The 15,547-nt window shown below is 41.4% G+C and overlaps 1 protein-coding gene across 3 annotated transcripts in view; it reads left to right on the top strand.

Moving 5' to 3' along the window:
• The window catches only part of EFTUD2 (elongation factor Tu GTP binding domain containing 2), a 54,257-nt gene that overhangs the window by 1,838 nt on the left and 36,872 nt on the right, over positions 1–15,547 (top strand). For all 3 annotated transcript variants that reach the window (XM_007535739.3, XM_016193704.2, XM_016193705.2), the window contains exons 3-7: positions 4,891–5,056; positions 7,384–7,462; positions 12,309–12,384; positions 12,862–12,927; positions 13,716–13,751. In XM_007535739.3, coding sequence (XP_007535801.1) covers positions 4,891–5,056; positions 7,384–7,462; positions 12,309–12,384; positions 12,862–12,927; positions 13,716–13,751 — 423 coding nt within the window. The remainder of the gene's footprint in view (positions 1–4,890; positions 5,057–7,383; positions 7,463–12,308; positions 12,385–12,861; positions 12,928–13,715; positions 13,752–15,547) is intronic.

The following is a 15,547-nucleotide window of genomic DNA, read 5'->3' on the forward strand; positions in this document are numbered from 1 at the left end:
AAAACAAATGTATTGCTTTTTTTTCTCTCTCTCAAAGGAGGGAAGCGGAGGGCAGTTGTTGGCTCACCTAGTAGATTGCACACGTTACCATGTGTAGAAACCTGAGTTCAGGGGCCAGGTGGTGGTGCACTTGGTTGAAGACATGTTACAATACAGAAGGACCCAGGTCGAGCCCCCAGTCCCCACCTGTAGCAGGAAAGCAAAGAGAAATGGTGAAGCAAAGAGAAATGCAAATTAAAACGACATTGAGATTCCACCTCACACCTGTGTGAATGGGCTTCATCAATAAAAACAGCAGAAGATGAGTTTTACTACACTGCTGGTGGGAGTGCAAATTGGTGCAGCCATTATGGAGAAAAGTATGGAGTCTTTAAATACAAGTGGAAATACCGTATGATCCAGCAGTTCCACAACTAAGCATGTACCCAGAAGATGTAACACTGATTTGAAGGGATATATGCACCTCTATTCAGAGTGGCTTTATTGACAGTAGCAAAAACTTGGAAACAGTCAAAATGTCTTTCAACAGGTGACGGGATGAAAAAGTTCTGGGACATATATTCAGTGGAGTATTATTCAGGAATTAGAAGATGATTTTGTGTCCTTTGGGATAAATTGGATGGAATTGGAGAAGATTATGCTTATTGAAGCAAGTAAGGAGGTGAAGGACAACTGCAGAATGATTTCACTCATATATAGAATGTAGAGAATTAAACATATGAATGTGAAAAAGAAAAATGTCATCGTGGGGCCAGGCAATAGTGCACTAGGTTAAGCACACATAGTGCAAAGTTGCAAGGACACGCAAGGATCACAGCTTGATCCCTTGGCTCCCCATCTGGGGGGTCAGGGTGTGGGTGGGGTTGCTTCGCAAGGGTGAAGCAGGTCTGCAGGTCTTTCTGTCTCCTTCTGTCTTCCTTTTCTCTCTCTCTTTTTAAGTCATTATTTGCTTATTGGATAGAGACAGCCAGAAATTGGGAGGAGGAGGAGATAGAAAGGGAGGGAAACAGAGAGACACTTGTAGTCCTGCTTCACCACTTGTGAAGCTTTCCCCCCTCCAGATGGGAGCTGGGGGCTCAAACCCAGGCCCTTGTGCATGTGCACTCCACCTGGTGCGCCATCACACAGCCCTTCCTCTCCTCTCTTAACTTCTCTCTGTCCTGTCCAACAACAGAAAAAAGATGACCAGGAGCAGTGGATTCATATTTCAGGCACCAAGCCCCAGCAATACTGGAGGCAAAAAAAAACCAAAACAACCAGTCAACCTATATCTAAGAATGTGAGAGGACTTTCATGGTTATCAGTGGGAGTGGGGAGTGGTGGCAGGGGGGAGGGGAAGACTAAACTGTAAATCATTACTCAATAAAGCTCTAAGGAAGAAAAAAAAATGATGTAGAAAAGATATAAAGAAGGAGAAGTGCTTGTAGTACTTTTCCACCACTCATGAAGCTTCTTTGAACTTGAGCCTAGAACCCTAGGTCTCCTACTACCAAATGAGTCACCTCCCAGCTTCTGATAGTCTTCATTCAAAGTCTTGGTAGAGGGAGTCAGGCAGTAGCGCCTCGGACTAAGTGCACGTGGGAGGGAAGCACAAGGACCCGTCAAAGGATCCCAGTTCGAGGCCTCGCTCCCCACCTGCAGGGGGTTCACTTCACAGGCAGTGAAGCAGGTCTGCAGGTGTCTGTCTTTCTCTCCCCGTCTTCCCCCTCCTCTCTCTGTTTCTCTCTGTCCTATCCAACAACGACGACACCAATAACTACAACAAGAAAATAACAAGGACAACAAAAGGGAATAAATAAATATAAAAAAAAAAAGTCTTGGTTGATTGGAATGCTATAGAACTTCAAGGTGCTATTTAAGAACTATGATATATGTGCTAGGTCACTGATAAGGCGATTTTATTTTTATTATTTTTTTAATTTACTTATTTATTTTCCCTTTTGTTGCCCTTGTTCTTTTTCATTGTTGTTGTAGGTGTTATTGATGTTGTCATTGTTGTATAGGACAGAGAGAAATGTAGAGAGGAGGGGAAGACAGAGGGGGGAGAGAAAGACAGACACCTGCAGACCTGCTTCACTGCCTGTGAAGCGAGTCCCCTACAGGTGGGGAGCTGAGAGCTCAAACTGGGATCCTTTTGCTGGTCACTTTGCGCCACGTGCGCTACTGTCCGACTCCCTGTTAAGGTAATTTTAGGATATTCAGTTCTTGCCCATTCCTGTATAGTTCTTAGCTTTTATTTATTTATTTAAGAATAACAAGACCTTAAGTTAATATAGTCTCAGACCATAGTTAAGAAGAAGCAAAATAATTGAAGATAACTTACCCATAAAAGTAAGTTCTTGGGAGCAGCGGGTTAAGTGCACATGGCGGAAAGCGCACGAATGGGCATCAGGATTCCGATTTGAGCCCCTGGCTCCCCACCTGCAAGGGGCTTTGCTTCACGCACGGTGAAGCAGGTCTGCAGGTGTCTTGTCTTTCTCTCCCCCCTCTGTCTTCTTGTCCTCTCTCGATTTCTCTCTATCTTATCCAACAACGACAGCAATAACAATAACTTCAACAATAAACAAGGGCAGCAAAGGGAAAAAAACTAAAAAAAAAAAAAAGTACTTTCCAGGCATGGTGAAGGACCTAATAGTTAATGTCATTTGCCCCATGTTACAATCACTTTTGCCTTGTCTGTTTGCACCAGAAAGGCAAAGCCCCTTAAATGACAGGCCTTTTTGTGACTTGTCTTGGAGTAGCCAGGAGAGATAGTTCTATCTAAAGATGTTTAGATAAAATTTCTGGGTGGAGAACTTCCCTTCCCCAAAGAATACCTCTCTGCCTTTTGACCTTTACTGTTATTTTTTAAAATTAATTAATTAATTTCCCATTTTGTTGCCCTTGTTGTTTTTTATTGTTGTAGTTGTTGTCATTGTTGGACATAGGACAGAGAGAAATGGAGAGAGGAGTGGGAGAGAAAGATAAGACACCTGCAGACGTGCTTTACCACCTGTGAAGTGACTCCCCTGCAGGTGGGGAGCCAGGGGCTCGAACCAGGATCCTTAGGCTAGTCCTTGTGCTTTGTGCCATGTGCGCTTAACCCACTGCGCTACTGCCCGACTCCCCTTTACTGTTATTCTTAATCCTTTTTGAAAAGATTTACTCTCAAGGCATTCCTGACTTAATGAGAGTGACATTGTTAAAGTTAATGGAGCGGGAACATTTAAAAAAAAAAGTGGAATGAAGGAAGGGAAAAAATGGTCACCAAGAACAGTGAAGTCGTGCAAATACTGAGTCCTAGCAATAATGCTGGTGGCAAAATAAGTAAGGACCTGGAGGTGACTCAACCCAAAACCTAGGTTGAATTTCAGAAGTCTCAATTTGTTCCCAATTACTGCCTCTGATTTCTACCCTTAGAAATTTTGGGTTAAAAAAAAAAAAAGAAATTTTGGGTTTTGTTTTAAAAGAATGTTGTGGCACACCTGATTAGGTACTCACATTAAAGTTTACAAGGACAAGTTTTCAAGCCCTTGGTCCCCACCTGCAGGGGGGAAGCTTTGCAAGTGGTGAAGCAGTGTTGCAGATGTCACTATGTCTCTCTATCTCCCCCTTCTCTCTCAGCTTCTCTCTATCTCTATCCAATAATAAATAAAAGTTTAAAAAAAAAGAAGAAGAATACGTAGGCCCAGAAGGTAGTTCAGAGTTTAGTGGGGAAAGCACAGTCTTTCATGCATGAGACCTTATGTTCTATCTTCTGATCTTCTGTGTTGCTTGGGAGCACCAAGAGCAAAAAAAGAGGGGAATAAAGCTCCATGGATGATAAAGTAGTGGAATGAAGGAAGTGCTTTGATGTCCCCCCCCCCCTCCGTGTTTCTAAACAATAGAGATGCCAAAAAGTTGGGTTTGGGCTGGTGTGGGAGGTGGCACAGTAGATAAAACATTGGATTCTAAAGCATGAGTTCTCGAGTTCAGTCCCCAACAGCACATGTACCAGAGTGATGTCTGGTTCTTTCTCTTCCTTTCTCATTTTAAATAAATAAACTCTTTTAAAAGAAAGTTGGGCTTGGGAAGACAACTCAGATGTATCATACATTCAAGAGGGGCATGTGATAAGCCATTTATTTTCTCTAATCTTGATCTACCTGTGACTGTTTATCGTTGTTTTTGCCCTTGTTCTTTGTTGTTGTTGTCATTTTTGTTGGATAGGATAGAGAGAAGTGGAGAGAGGAGGGGTACACAGAGTGGGGGAGAGAAAGACAAGATAGACCCCCATTTAGGAAAGGGCTAGTTTAAGTAAGGAGAACCATTTATAGCCAGGACTTAAAAGTTTTCTCTTCTTCAGAGCTTGTTTGGAGGTTCTAGCAGGGGAGTGCAGCTACTTGTATACCCTCGACCGAAGACCAGTCCGTCTCTATTCGGGGAAGGCCGTCTTCTTCCACTGAGTGCACAAGCTTTGGGAGGGATGCACATGGAGTTGTGAGGGAGGAAGGGGACATCTGCCTAGCAAGCCAGATCAGCCGAATCAACCCTGACTATCAGTGGGGTGACAGATGTCGCAGCCAGATCACCCTCACACTCAAGTTTTCTCTTCTTAAAAGATCATACAAGAATAGACCCTGCCACAGATGGAGCATTGGACTTTCATGCATGAAGTCTTGAATTTGAACCCTGGCATTGTTTGAATAATACTCTTGGTGTGTACCCATGTGTATGCACTCCCTTGGTCTCTCTCTCTCTCCATCCCTCCCCCCTTCATTAGTGAAATTAAAAATAAATGCATTTTAAAAGAACATAATGTAATTCAATGTAAGAAGCTATTAGGGATGTGAAATCATTGCTTTTAATGAGCGTGATGCAGTCAATCATTGAGTAGAAAAAGCATGCGTCTCTTAACAATCTCATGTTTAGATGGATGATGATGATGATGATGATGAAGTGGGAGATCATGATGATGATCATCCTGGAATGGAGGTGGTGCTGCATGAGGACAAGAAGTACTATCCCACAGCAGAGGAGGTGTATGGTCCTGAGGTGGAGACCATAGTTCAAGAGGAAGACACCCAGCCTCTCACAGGTAAGTTGGGTGATATTGGGTTGTGAGAGGTGAAATTGAAATTAAAGAATTTCATTTCATAGCGAACAGTGATCTTGATAGTGAATAAGTTGATTTGTTTTTCTTTACTAGCAGCAAAGCAGGTGTCTATCTTTCTCTTTCCCTCTCTATTTCCCTCTCCCCTCTCAATTTCTCTCTGTCCTATCCATTAAAATGGAAAAAATGGCCACCAAAATTAGTGGATTTGTAGTACAGATAACAAGCCCCAGTGATAACACTGGAGGCAATAATAATAATAGGCTGGGTGATAGTGTAAGTGGTTGAGTACACGTTACAGTGCCCAAGGACTCAGGTTTGAGCCCCCAGTCCCCACCTGCAGGGGGAGAGCTTCATGAGTGGTGAAGCAGGTCTGCAGGTGTCTCTCTGTCTCTCCCTCTCTGTCTCCCCTTCCCTCTTGATTTCTGACCGTGTCAAATAAATAAAAATAATAGTACAAATTTATTTTATGTATGTTCAGCCCTCAACACCATAAGCCAGAACTGAGCAGTGCTCTGGTCTTTCTGTATTTCTCTCAAATAAAATTAATAAAATATATTTTAAAATGATTATTGTTCAGACAGAGAGATAACTCATCATGTAGAGTGTTCATCTTACTATGCCCAAGGTTCTCAGTTTAAGAGCCAGTACTGTATGGGAGCTAAGAGTCCTGTGGATTACTATTTTTTTTCATTAGTGATTTGATATTGACTTACAAAATTACAAGATAACATGGGTACAACTCTAAACTGTCCCCACCATCAGAGTTCTGGATCCCCAGTCCCTCCATTGTAGGCTACAGCAGTTCTCTCAAGGTTGCAGATATGGATTAACTATTATTTCTACAATCATCTGTCTATATTTGGACTTTTTTTTTGAGGGGGGTCCCATCTTTTCCTTTCCAAGTCACACATAAACCTATTATTAAATCCAAGTGTCCTTCCCTTTTTCCTCCTCTCTTTCCAGTTCCTGATAGTGTTGTAGTTCAGAGCCCTCTGGTCATCTTCCCTCTACCATTTCTCACCCACTGAGAGTATGGATCAAAGTTGTTTTTGTGGATTATTATTATATCAGATATCTGAAGACTATTTTAAAGGTTTCCCTGTGGTCTGATAAGTTTTTCTCTCCAAATAGTTCCAGTTTCTTTAACCAGTTCTCAGAATGCATATTTTCCACTTTAATCAATTTTATTGATCTTCTGGCAAGTAGTTGCATGTACAGATGTAAAGAGAGATTTGGGACTCATATTGACCTCAACCTGTATTTAGCTCCTCTTTCATAAAATGAAGTCTAAACTCCTTAGCCCATAATTCAAAATCCTTTATTCTTTCTCCTAAACAAGATTCTCAGAACTTTCATTAAGAATAATCTTTGTGGGGGTCCAGTCGTAGTACAGTAGGGGTTAAGTGCACATGGTACAAAGCGCAAGGACCAGAGTACGGATCCCAGTTCAAGTCCCTGCCTCTCCATCTGTAGGAGGTTACTTCACATGCGAAGCATTGAAGCAGGTCTGCAGGTGTTTATCTTTCTTTCTTTCTTTTTTTTTTTTTTTTTAACCAGAGCACTGCTCAGCTCTGGCTTATGGTGGTGCAGGGGATTGAACCTGGAACTTTGGAGCCTCAGGCATGAGAGTCTCTTTGCATAACCATTATGCTGTCTCCCCCGCCCGTGTTTATCTTTCTTTACCCCCTCTGTTTCTCCTCCTCTCTTGATTTCTCTCTTGTCTTGTCCTACAATGACAATAGCAGTGACAACAATAATAACAGCAACAACAAGGTCAGCAAAATGGGGAAAAAAAGGCCTCCAGGAGCAGTGGCTTTGTAGTGCAGGCACTGAACCCCAGCCATAACCCTGGAGGCAAAAAAAACAAAGATCTTTGTCAGTAATAACAAATTTTAAATTTAAAGTTTTTTTTTTTTTTTTTTTAATTAACAAGAAAGAGAGAATGAGGTAGAAAGAACAAGAACATTAGTCTGGCACATACAGTACTAGAAGTCAGACTCATGACCCTATGCTTGAGGGTCCGCTGCTATATCCACTGTTGCCATCCCATCGGGTGCAAGATTTATTTATATTCATGAGAGAAACCAGAGCATTGCTCATCTTTAACATAAGGTAGTGCTGAATTGAACTTCAGACATCTAAGACCTCAGCATGGAAGTCTGGTGTACTAGCTCTGTATTATCTCCCTGTCCCCAAAGTAATGTAAATTGATGTTTGTGTTTTGATGTAGTCAAATGGAATAAGACTCTATATTTTTGTTTTATGCTTACCTACACACAACTGCTTTTTTTTTTTTTTTTCCCTCTTAGAACCCATCATTAAGCCAGTGAAAACCAAGAAATTCACTCTGATGGAGCAGACATTACCTGCCACAGTATATGAAATGGAGTAAGTTACAGACCTCTCACTTTTCTTTGCACAAATAGTGTGGGTTCATATCATGGAGGTAGGAAGTAACTTGTCCATATCACCAGTGAATTGTTAAAGCAAAATCCCTCTCTACAGTTTGCCAGAATTTTCCTTTAGTTATGTTACGGTTACCAAAATATTTAGATACAATCCTCACTTTTCTCTGGCTCTCCCTATTTTGTTTTGTTTTTTCCCCAACCTTTCGTTTGGTATTGGAAGCTAGCCCATAGGACAGAACTAGGTATTGTAATTATCAGTATGAGGGCCAGAGAGTGTATTTTCACTTGGTAAAATAGCCAAGTGAAGAGCATATCAACTCTGTTTCAGAAAGGAGAGCATAAGCAGGAAGATAGGAGCATAGAATAATTTAGTTCATATCACAGTTATTGAAAATATCTTTATAAAATTTGCTTGTAAGGCCCTTGTCTACTGAAATGTTTTGGGCTCTTTCATTTATAATGGAATCAGTTTTTTTTTTTAATATATATATTTTAATATTTATTCCCTTTTGTTGCCCTTGTTTTTTTTGTTGTTGTTGTAGTTATTGTTGTTCTTATTGATGTTGTTAGATAGGACAGAGAGAAATGGAGAGAGGAGGAAAGACAGAGGGGGAGAGAAAGATAGACACCTGCAGGTGGGGAGCCTGTGAAGCGACTGGGGGCTCGAACTGGGATCCTTTGTTGTTTTTATTATTGTAGTTATTATTGTTATTGATGTTGTCATTGTTGGATAGGATAGAGAGAAATCAAGAGAGGAGGAGAAGACAGAGAAGGGGAAAGAAAGATAGACACCTGCAGACCTGCTTCACCGCCTGTGAAGCGACTCCCCTGCAGGTGGGGAGCCGGGGACTCCTTAACGCTGGTCCTTGCGCTTGGGGCCACCTGCACTTAACCCGCTGCGCTACCGCCTGACTACCAAAAATATATTTCTGTTATAAGAGTCTGTTCCCTTCTGAAGTGTCAGTTCACCTGCCATCATGTATACATTTTTTTCACATTCAGATAAAGAGATCATAATGCCAGAGCTTCTTCTGCCCGTGCCATATCACATATAATGTGCTGGGGCCCAGACTTGGGCCAAACATGGCAAGGTATGGGTCCTACCTGATGAGCTGTCTCTTCAACTCCATTCATACTTTTTTTTTTTAACTATAGCACTACTCACCTCTGGTGCTGAGGATTGAACATATTTATGATAAATAAATAAATAAATAAATAAATCTGTTTTATTGTGTATTAATGAAAAAGAACAAGAGCATTACTTTGACACATACAATGCCAGGATCGAACTCTGAACCCCATAATTGAGAGTCCAGTGCTTTATCCACTGCACCACCTCCTGGTCTGCAAGTAGCCTTGGTTTTTTTCAAAGAACTAGAGTTATCTGAAGGTTGCTTGCCACATGTAATGGTGTGTGATAGGCAAGAAAGACAGCACTGCTGATTTCGATTCCCCTCTATCCCAAAGGTAGTGCTGGGGCCTCACACATATGTTGTATCACCACTAGGTGATCTCTTCAGGGCCTATTCATTTGCTTATTTATATATATATGGTTTAGTATTGATTAACAAGATTGTAGGATAAGAGGAGTACAATTCCATAAGATTCCTACCACCAGTTCTATATCCTACTCTTTATCCCTCAGGAGGTATGGACCAAAATTCCTCATGGGAATTTGGAAAGTGGGAAGGTCTGGCTTCTGTGATTGCTTCTCCACTGAACATTGGTGTTAGCAGGTTGAGCATACTCCCAGCCTGTCTTTATCTTTCCCTAGAGGGATAGGGCCCTGGGGAGGTGAGGTTCTGGGACCCATTGGTGAGATCTTCTGCCCAGGGAAATCGGCATGGCATCATGCTAGTGTCTGCAACTTGGTGGCTGAAAAGCAGTAAGATATGAAGCAGGACAATTTGTTTAATAAGCAGGAACCTAAAGGTCAGAATAAAGTGGATGGTACTAAGAGTCTTGGTGTAGCAGATTTATATTTATTTTTTAATTATATATTTAATACACGTTTTTGCTGCCCTTGTTTTTATTGTTGTAGCTATTATTGTTAATTGATGTCATCATTGTTAGATAGGATAGAGAAATGGAGAGAGGAGGGGAAGACAGAGTGGGGGAGAGATAGATAGACACCTACAGACCTGCTTCACTGCTTGTGAAGTGACTCCCCTCCAGGTGGGGAGCCGAGGGCTCGAACCAGGATCCTAACGCCGATCCTTGTACTTTGTGCCACCAGCACTTAATTCACTATGGTATCACCCGACTCCAAATTTTATATATTTTTATTTATTATTCATAGAGACAGAAATTGAGAGGAGAGGGGGAGGTAGAAAGGGAAAGAGACAGAAGTCCTGCTTCACCATTTGTGAAGCTTTCCCCCTGCAGGTGGAGACCAGGGGCTTGAACCCAGGTCCTTATGCACTGTAATGTGTATGCTTAACCAGGTGCACCACCGCCTGGCCCCAATTCTTTATTTTTTACCAGAGTACTGCTCTGGTCTGGCTTATGGTGGTACCAGAGATTAGACATGGGACCTCAGAGCCTTAGGCATGCAAGTCTTTTATATAACCATGCTCTCTTTCTAACCCATTTATAATTTTTTATTAGTGGTTTAATAATAATTAACAATATTATAAGATAACGGGTACATTTCCAGAGTTCCCAACATCAGTGTTCTGTGTCTCATCCCTTCTATTGGAAGCTTTCCTTTTTTTTTTTTTTTTTTTAATGTCTCCAGAATTATCTCTGGGGCTCTGTGCCTGCACTACAAGTCCACTGCTCCTTGCGGTCAGCTTTTTTCCGTTGTTGTTATTATTGTTGGACAGGACAGAGAAATTGAGAGAGGAAAGGAAGACAGAGGGGGAGAGAAAGATAGACACCTGCTTCACTGTTTTGAAATGACCCTCCTGTAAGTGGGGACCTGGGGGCTTGAACCAGGATTCTTGCGTGGGTCCCCTTGTGCTTCATACTATGTGTACTTAACCTGGTGAATTACTGCCAGGTTCCCCAGCTTCCCTGTTCTTTATCCCTCTTTGGAAATATGGACCAAAATTCTTTATGGAGGGCAGAAGGTGGAAGGTTTGGCCTTTGTAATTGCTCCTCTGCTAAACATGGATGTTGGCAGGTTGATCCATAACCTCAGCCTATTTCTGTCTTTCCCTAGTGGAGTAGAGCTCTGGAGAGGTGTGGTTCTGGGACACACTGGTGAGGTCATCTGTCCAGGGAGGTCAGGATTGTAGCCCAATTTTTAATTGAGAGAAACACCACAGCATTACTTCATAATCCAAGAAGTCTCCCCGTTGTCCCTTGTGCTATTTGTGGTGCTCCCGTATGGTGAAGCTCAAACCCAGGGCCTCACACGGTTTTTATTATTATTTTTATTATTTTTATTTTTATTTAAATTTTTTTGCCTCCAGGATTATTGCTGGGGCTTGGTGCCTACACTACAAATCCACTGCTCCTGGAGGCCAATTTTCCCCATTTTTGTTGCCTTTGTTGTTATATTTATTGTTAATGTTTTCATTGCTGTTGTTGTTGGATAGGACAGAGAGAAATGGAGAGAGGAGGAGAAGACAGAGGGGGAGAGAAAGACAGACATTAGCAGACCTGCTTCACCGCTTGTGAAGCGACCCCCCTGCAGGTGGGGAGCCAGGGGCTCGAACCAGATCCTTGCAATGGTCTGTGTGCTTTTGCACCATGTGCGCTTAACCTGCTACACTACCGCCTGGCCTCAGGTCTTACATTTTAAGGCATATATTTTAGTGAATGAGCTGTCTCCTAGACAACTGGTTTTTATTTAAATGAAAATTTTCTTCTTAGTATCGTTATAGTGAGCTAGGGTTTTCTTGACAACCTTGCTAACTAGCTCTAGTGGGAAAATTTCAAAAGAGAAGATCATAAAATAATTTTAAATAGTACCTTTGGCATCAGAGAAATAAATGTATAGAATCTAACCTGAAGATTTTGAAAAGGATGGTATTCTCGTTTGTGTGTATACATATATATGTTTGTTTGTTTTTCCTGCTTGCCTTTTATTATTGTTTTTTCTGTCATCACTGGGGATTCACTGCTCCAAGCTGATTTTTTTAAGCTAGAGAAAGAAGGAAAGATAATCACAGCACTAAAATATCCTCCAATTTGTTGGGGCCAGGCTCAAACCTGAATAGTGTGCTTAACAAAGCAGGGGCTATGCAGGTAACTTGCTTTTTCCAGCCTCATTTTGGTGTTGAAATCCTCGTAACATTTCACAGTTGTTTCACCCCATCTACTCTATTCCCAAAGTTAGAACTGTGTCAACACAGACATTTAAGTTTGCCTTTGAGTTTTCTCCAGATGGTCTGAAAGTTGTTCCTCAGTAAAATATACCTAAAACACCTTTACACGATTATTTATTTTATTTATTTATTCCCTTTTGTTACCCTTGTTGTTTTTTATTGTTGTGGTTATTATTGTTATTATCGTATATAGGGCAGAGAGAAATAGAGAGAGATGGGGAAGACAGAGGTGGAGAGAAAGATAGACACCTGAAGACCTGCTTTACTGCTTGTGAAGCGATTCCCTTGCAGGTGGGGAGCTGGGGGCTTGAACCAGGATCCTTACCCATGTCCTTTAGATGATTCGTTTTTTTTATAGACATTTCTTTTTTATGTATATTTTTATTTATTTATTTTACCAGAGCACTGCTCAGCTCTGGCTTATGGTGGTGCAGGGGATTGAACCTGGGACTTTGAGCCTCAGGCATAACCATTTTGCTATCTACCCCTACCCTACACAATTCATTTGAAAATTTTTTGCTAGAATCTCTCTTTTTTTCTTTCTCCTTTTAGCTTCTTGGCAGATCTAATGGATAACTCGGAGCTCATTAGAAATGTAACCCTTTGTGGCCACCTCCACCATGGCAAGGTGAGAGAAATTTTGACTACTTGGAACAGGGTTTCCTTCATTCTTGCTTTTGTTTTTTCTTTTTTTTCTTCAATTCTCAGTCATGAATTGAGGTTTGAGGTCATAAGGCTGAACCTTCTGACTATAGGGGACATGATAGACTGTTTCAAAACCATGCTATAAAATTTTAGCTTTTCCTGAGTAGCACATTGATCCTGTTCCTAAGCCTCTAGAATGCATGAGCCTTGTGTCTACATCTGGTCAAAATGGGAGAATTGATCCTTACTTTAATTTCATAAGTTTTCATTTCCTGGGAGATCCTTGTCCAAGAAAGATTTCACATTTCATTTGGAAAATAATCCTGTGGCTTCAGTGTTTATCCTTTGCTATCCCATAATCCTCCTTGCTCTCATCTTCCTCTCCTCATCCCTAAATTATGTGGTGTATTGGGAGCTGAGTATTGTGGTTGGCAGGTTTTAACCTTCTCTTCCCTTTCAGACATGTTTTGTAGATTGTTTAATAGAGCAGACTCATCCAGAAATCAGAAAACGCTATGACCAAGATGTAAGTAGAAATTCTTTTGGGTTTGGGAGGAGGCATTCAGAATATACAGGGGTATACCTTCCCCTTCCTTTAATCTTCCCATTCATTATAAGCAATGATGTCTGCAGAGTGCTGCTTTATAACTATAATCTCTATTAATAGTTTTTAAGAAGATAATTCCAGCTCTCTTGGGAGCATAGAGAATATTAACCTGCAGTATTTTTAGATGGTCTGTTCTACACTTGGGATCCCTCCTCTGTTCTGATGTTTCCTGACTTTTGTTGCCCATTCTTTTCAGTCATAGTATTAATAGTCTTCTCTATAAATATGATACAATTAGACCTTGTTGTGTTCATGATAAATTTAAATGCCTGTGATTGAGGCCAAGTGTTGCGGCTACAAGTCTCAGTGCAATAAATGTTCTATCTTTGTCAGATTGATTGTTTTGACATGTGGGGGTACCACAGAGACTGGATGTGTCTCCCTTTGCCACACTGTAAGAATTCAGTGCATTTGGTATAATTTAGCTCTCCAGCCATACTTGGTCTTTTGTGACCACCCTACACCCACCCCAACCAAAAAAAAATTAAAAAGATAGTAATAATAATACACATCCAGGAGTGTTTTTCATGTAGGAGGTCCCTGGTCTCATTGTCTGGAATTTCTGTGGGGATACTCTGCTCTTTCCAATTTATTCTCCTCCTGAGGCAGAAGTCCTCGAGTTGGGATATGGTGAAGGACAGTGATTGATAGTCTGTGTGTAGGGGGGAGTCTGAATTCAGGTAGTAATGATAATTTATTTTTTCCAGCTGTGCTACACTGACATCCTCTTTACCGAGCAAGAGGTAAGTGTGGTGAAATCTGGTTGCCCACACCAGACTCACCTGTAGTAGTTTTTTCTTTTTAATTATTTTTATTTATTTATTGGATAAAGATAGAAAATGAGAAGGAATGGAGTGATAGGGAGGGGGGGTGAGGCAGTGGCATATCTGGTTAAGCACTTGCTTTACAGTGCACAAGGATCCAGGTTTAAGCCCCTGGTCCCTACCTGCAGGGGAGATGCTTCACAAGTGGTGAATCAGGGCTACAGGTATCTCTGTCTCTTTCCCTTCTTATCTCTCCTCCCCTTAAAATTTCTTTCTGTCTCTATCCAATAATAAGTAAATAAAATATTTGATTTAAAAAAAAAAAAAAGACTGAAAGAGACACCTGCAACACTGCTTCACCACTTGCAAAGCATTCCCCCTGCATGTTTGGACCGGAGACTTGAACCCAGGTCCTTGCGCATTGAAGCAGGTGCACCACCACCCTTCCTCCTTCTCCAGTAATGGTTTTATAGAGAATTTAGGAAAGCTTTTGTCATAACTCTTTAGCTCATTATCACCACCTCTTCCAACCCCTAAATATACAATTAGGCATTGTGTTTTTCATGCCTGTGAGATCAAGTGCTCTCACATATTTCCCTGTCATTCATTCACAATACATACTATGAAGGAGCTGAGTAGGCAGGCTATATGACACTCTCCTTCTTTGACTGTATGTATTTTGACATAATAGGGCAAATACTAAGCATGATGTTTACCTTTATGTTATAAGTTGTGCAGGAGTCCAACTTGAACTTTTTCTAACTTAGTATTTATCTATGAATGAGTGGAGGAGAGAGAACCAGAGCATCACTCTGGCATATTCTGGCACATGTGATGCCAGGGATAAGAGTAAGGACCTTGTGTTTGACGGTCCAAGGCTTTATTCAGTGCACCAACTCCTTGATCATACAACTTGATTCTTAAGGATGACATCATATTTAGCACCTATGAGGTCACTCCATCCATCAGGTTTTAGCCTGGTCCACATCACATGAAGGAAGCTTTAGACCTGTGGTTGCTTTCACACTATCTTTGCCTATTTCTCTCTCTCTCTCAAAAAGGAAAAAAAGAGAGAGAGAGATAAAGAAAGACTCCATCTATGAGATGCTCTCATTCGAAGAGTGTTTTTTTTTTATTTTACTGTTATTATTATTGTTGTTATTTGCCTCCAGGGTTATTGCTGGGGCTCAGTGCCTACACCATGAATCCACTGCTCCTAGAGGCCATTTTTCCCCCTTTTGTTGCCCTTGTTGTTGTAACCTTGTTGTGGTTATTATTGTTATTGTTGATGTCGTTCCTTGTTGGATAGGACAGAGAGAAATAGAGAGAGGAGAGAAAGACAGACACCTGCAGACCTGCTTCACTGCCTGTAAAGCGACTCCCCTGCAGGTGGAGAGCTTGGGGCTCGAACCGGGATCTTTATGCCAGTCCTTGCACTTTGTGCCACGTACGCTTAACTTGCTGCGCTACTGCCTGACCCCCTTTTTAAAATTTTTTAAACTATATTTGTTGGGTAGAGACAGCCAGAAATTGAGAAGGAGGGAGTGATAGGGAGAGAGATAGAGACACCTGCAGACCTACATCACCACTTGTGAACCTCTCCCTCTGCAGGTGGAGGCTTGAACACTGTAACATGTGTACTCAACCCGTTGCACCACCACCTGGCCCCAATGATTTTTTTGTTGTTGTTATTAATAGTGTTACAATATTGTAAGATTACAGTATTCCATACCACACCCACCACCGAACTTCTGTATCCCCACCCTCCCACCTCC

This window comes from Erinaceus europaeus, chromosome 12 (assembly GCF_950295315.1).
Source record: "Erinaceus europaeus chromosome 12, mEriEur2.1, whole genome shotgun sequence".
Classification (NCBI taxonomy): domain Eukaryota; kingdom Metazoa; phylum Chordata; class Mammalia; order Eulipotyphla; family Erinaceidae; genus Erinaceus; species Erinaceus europaeus.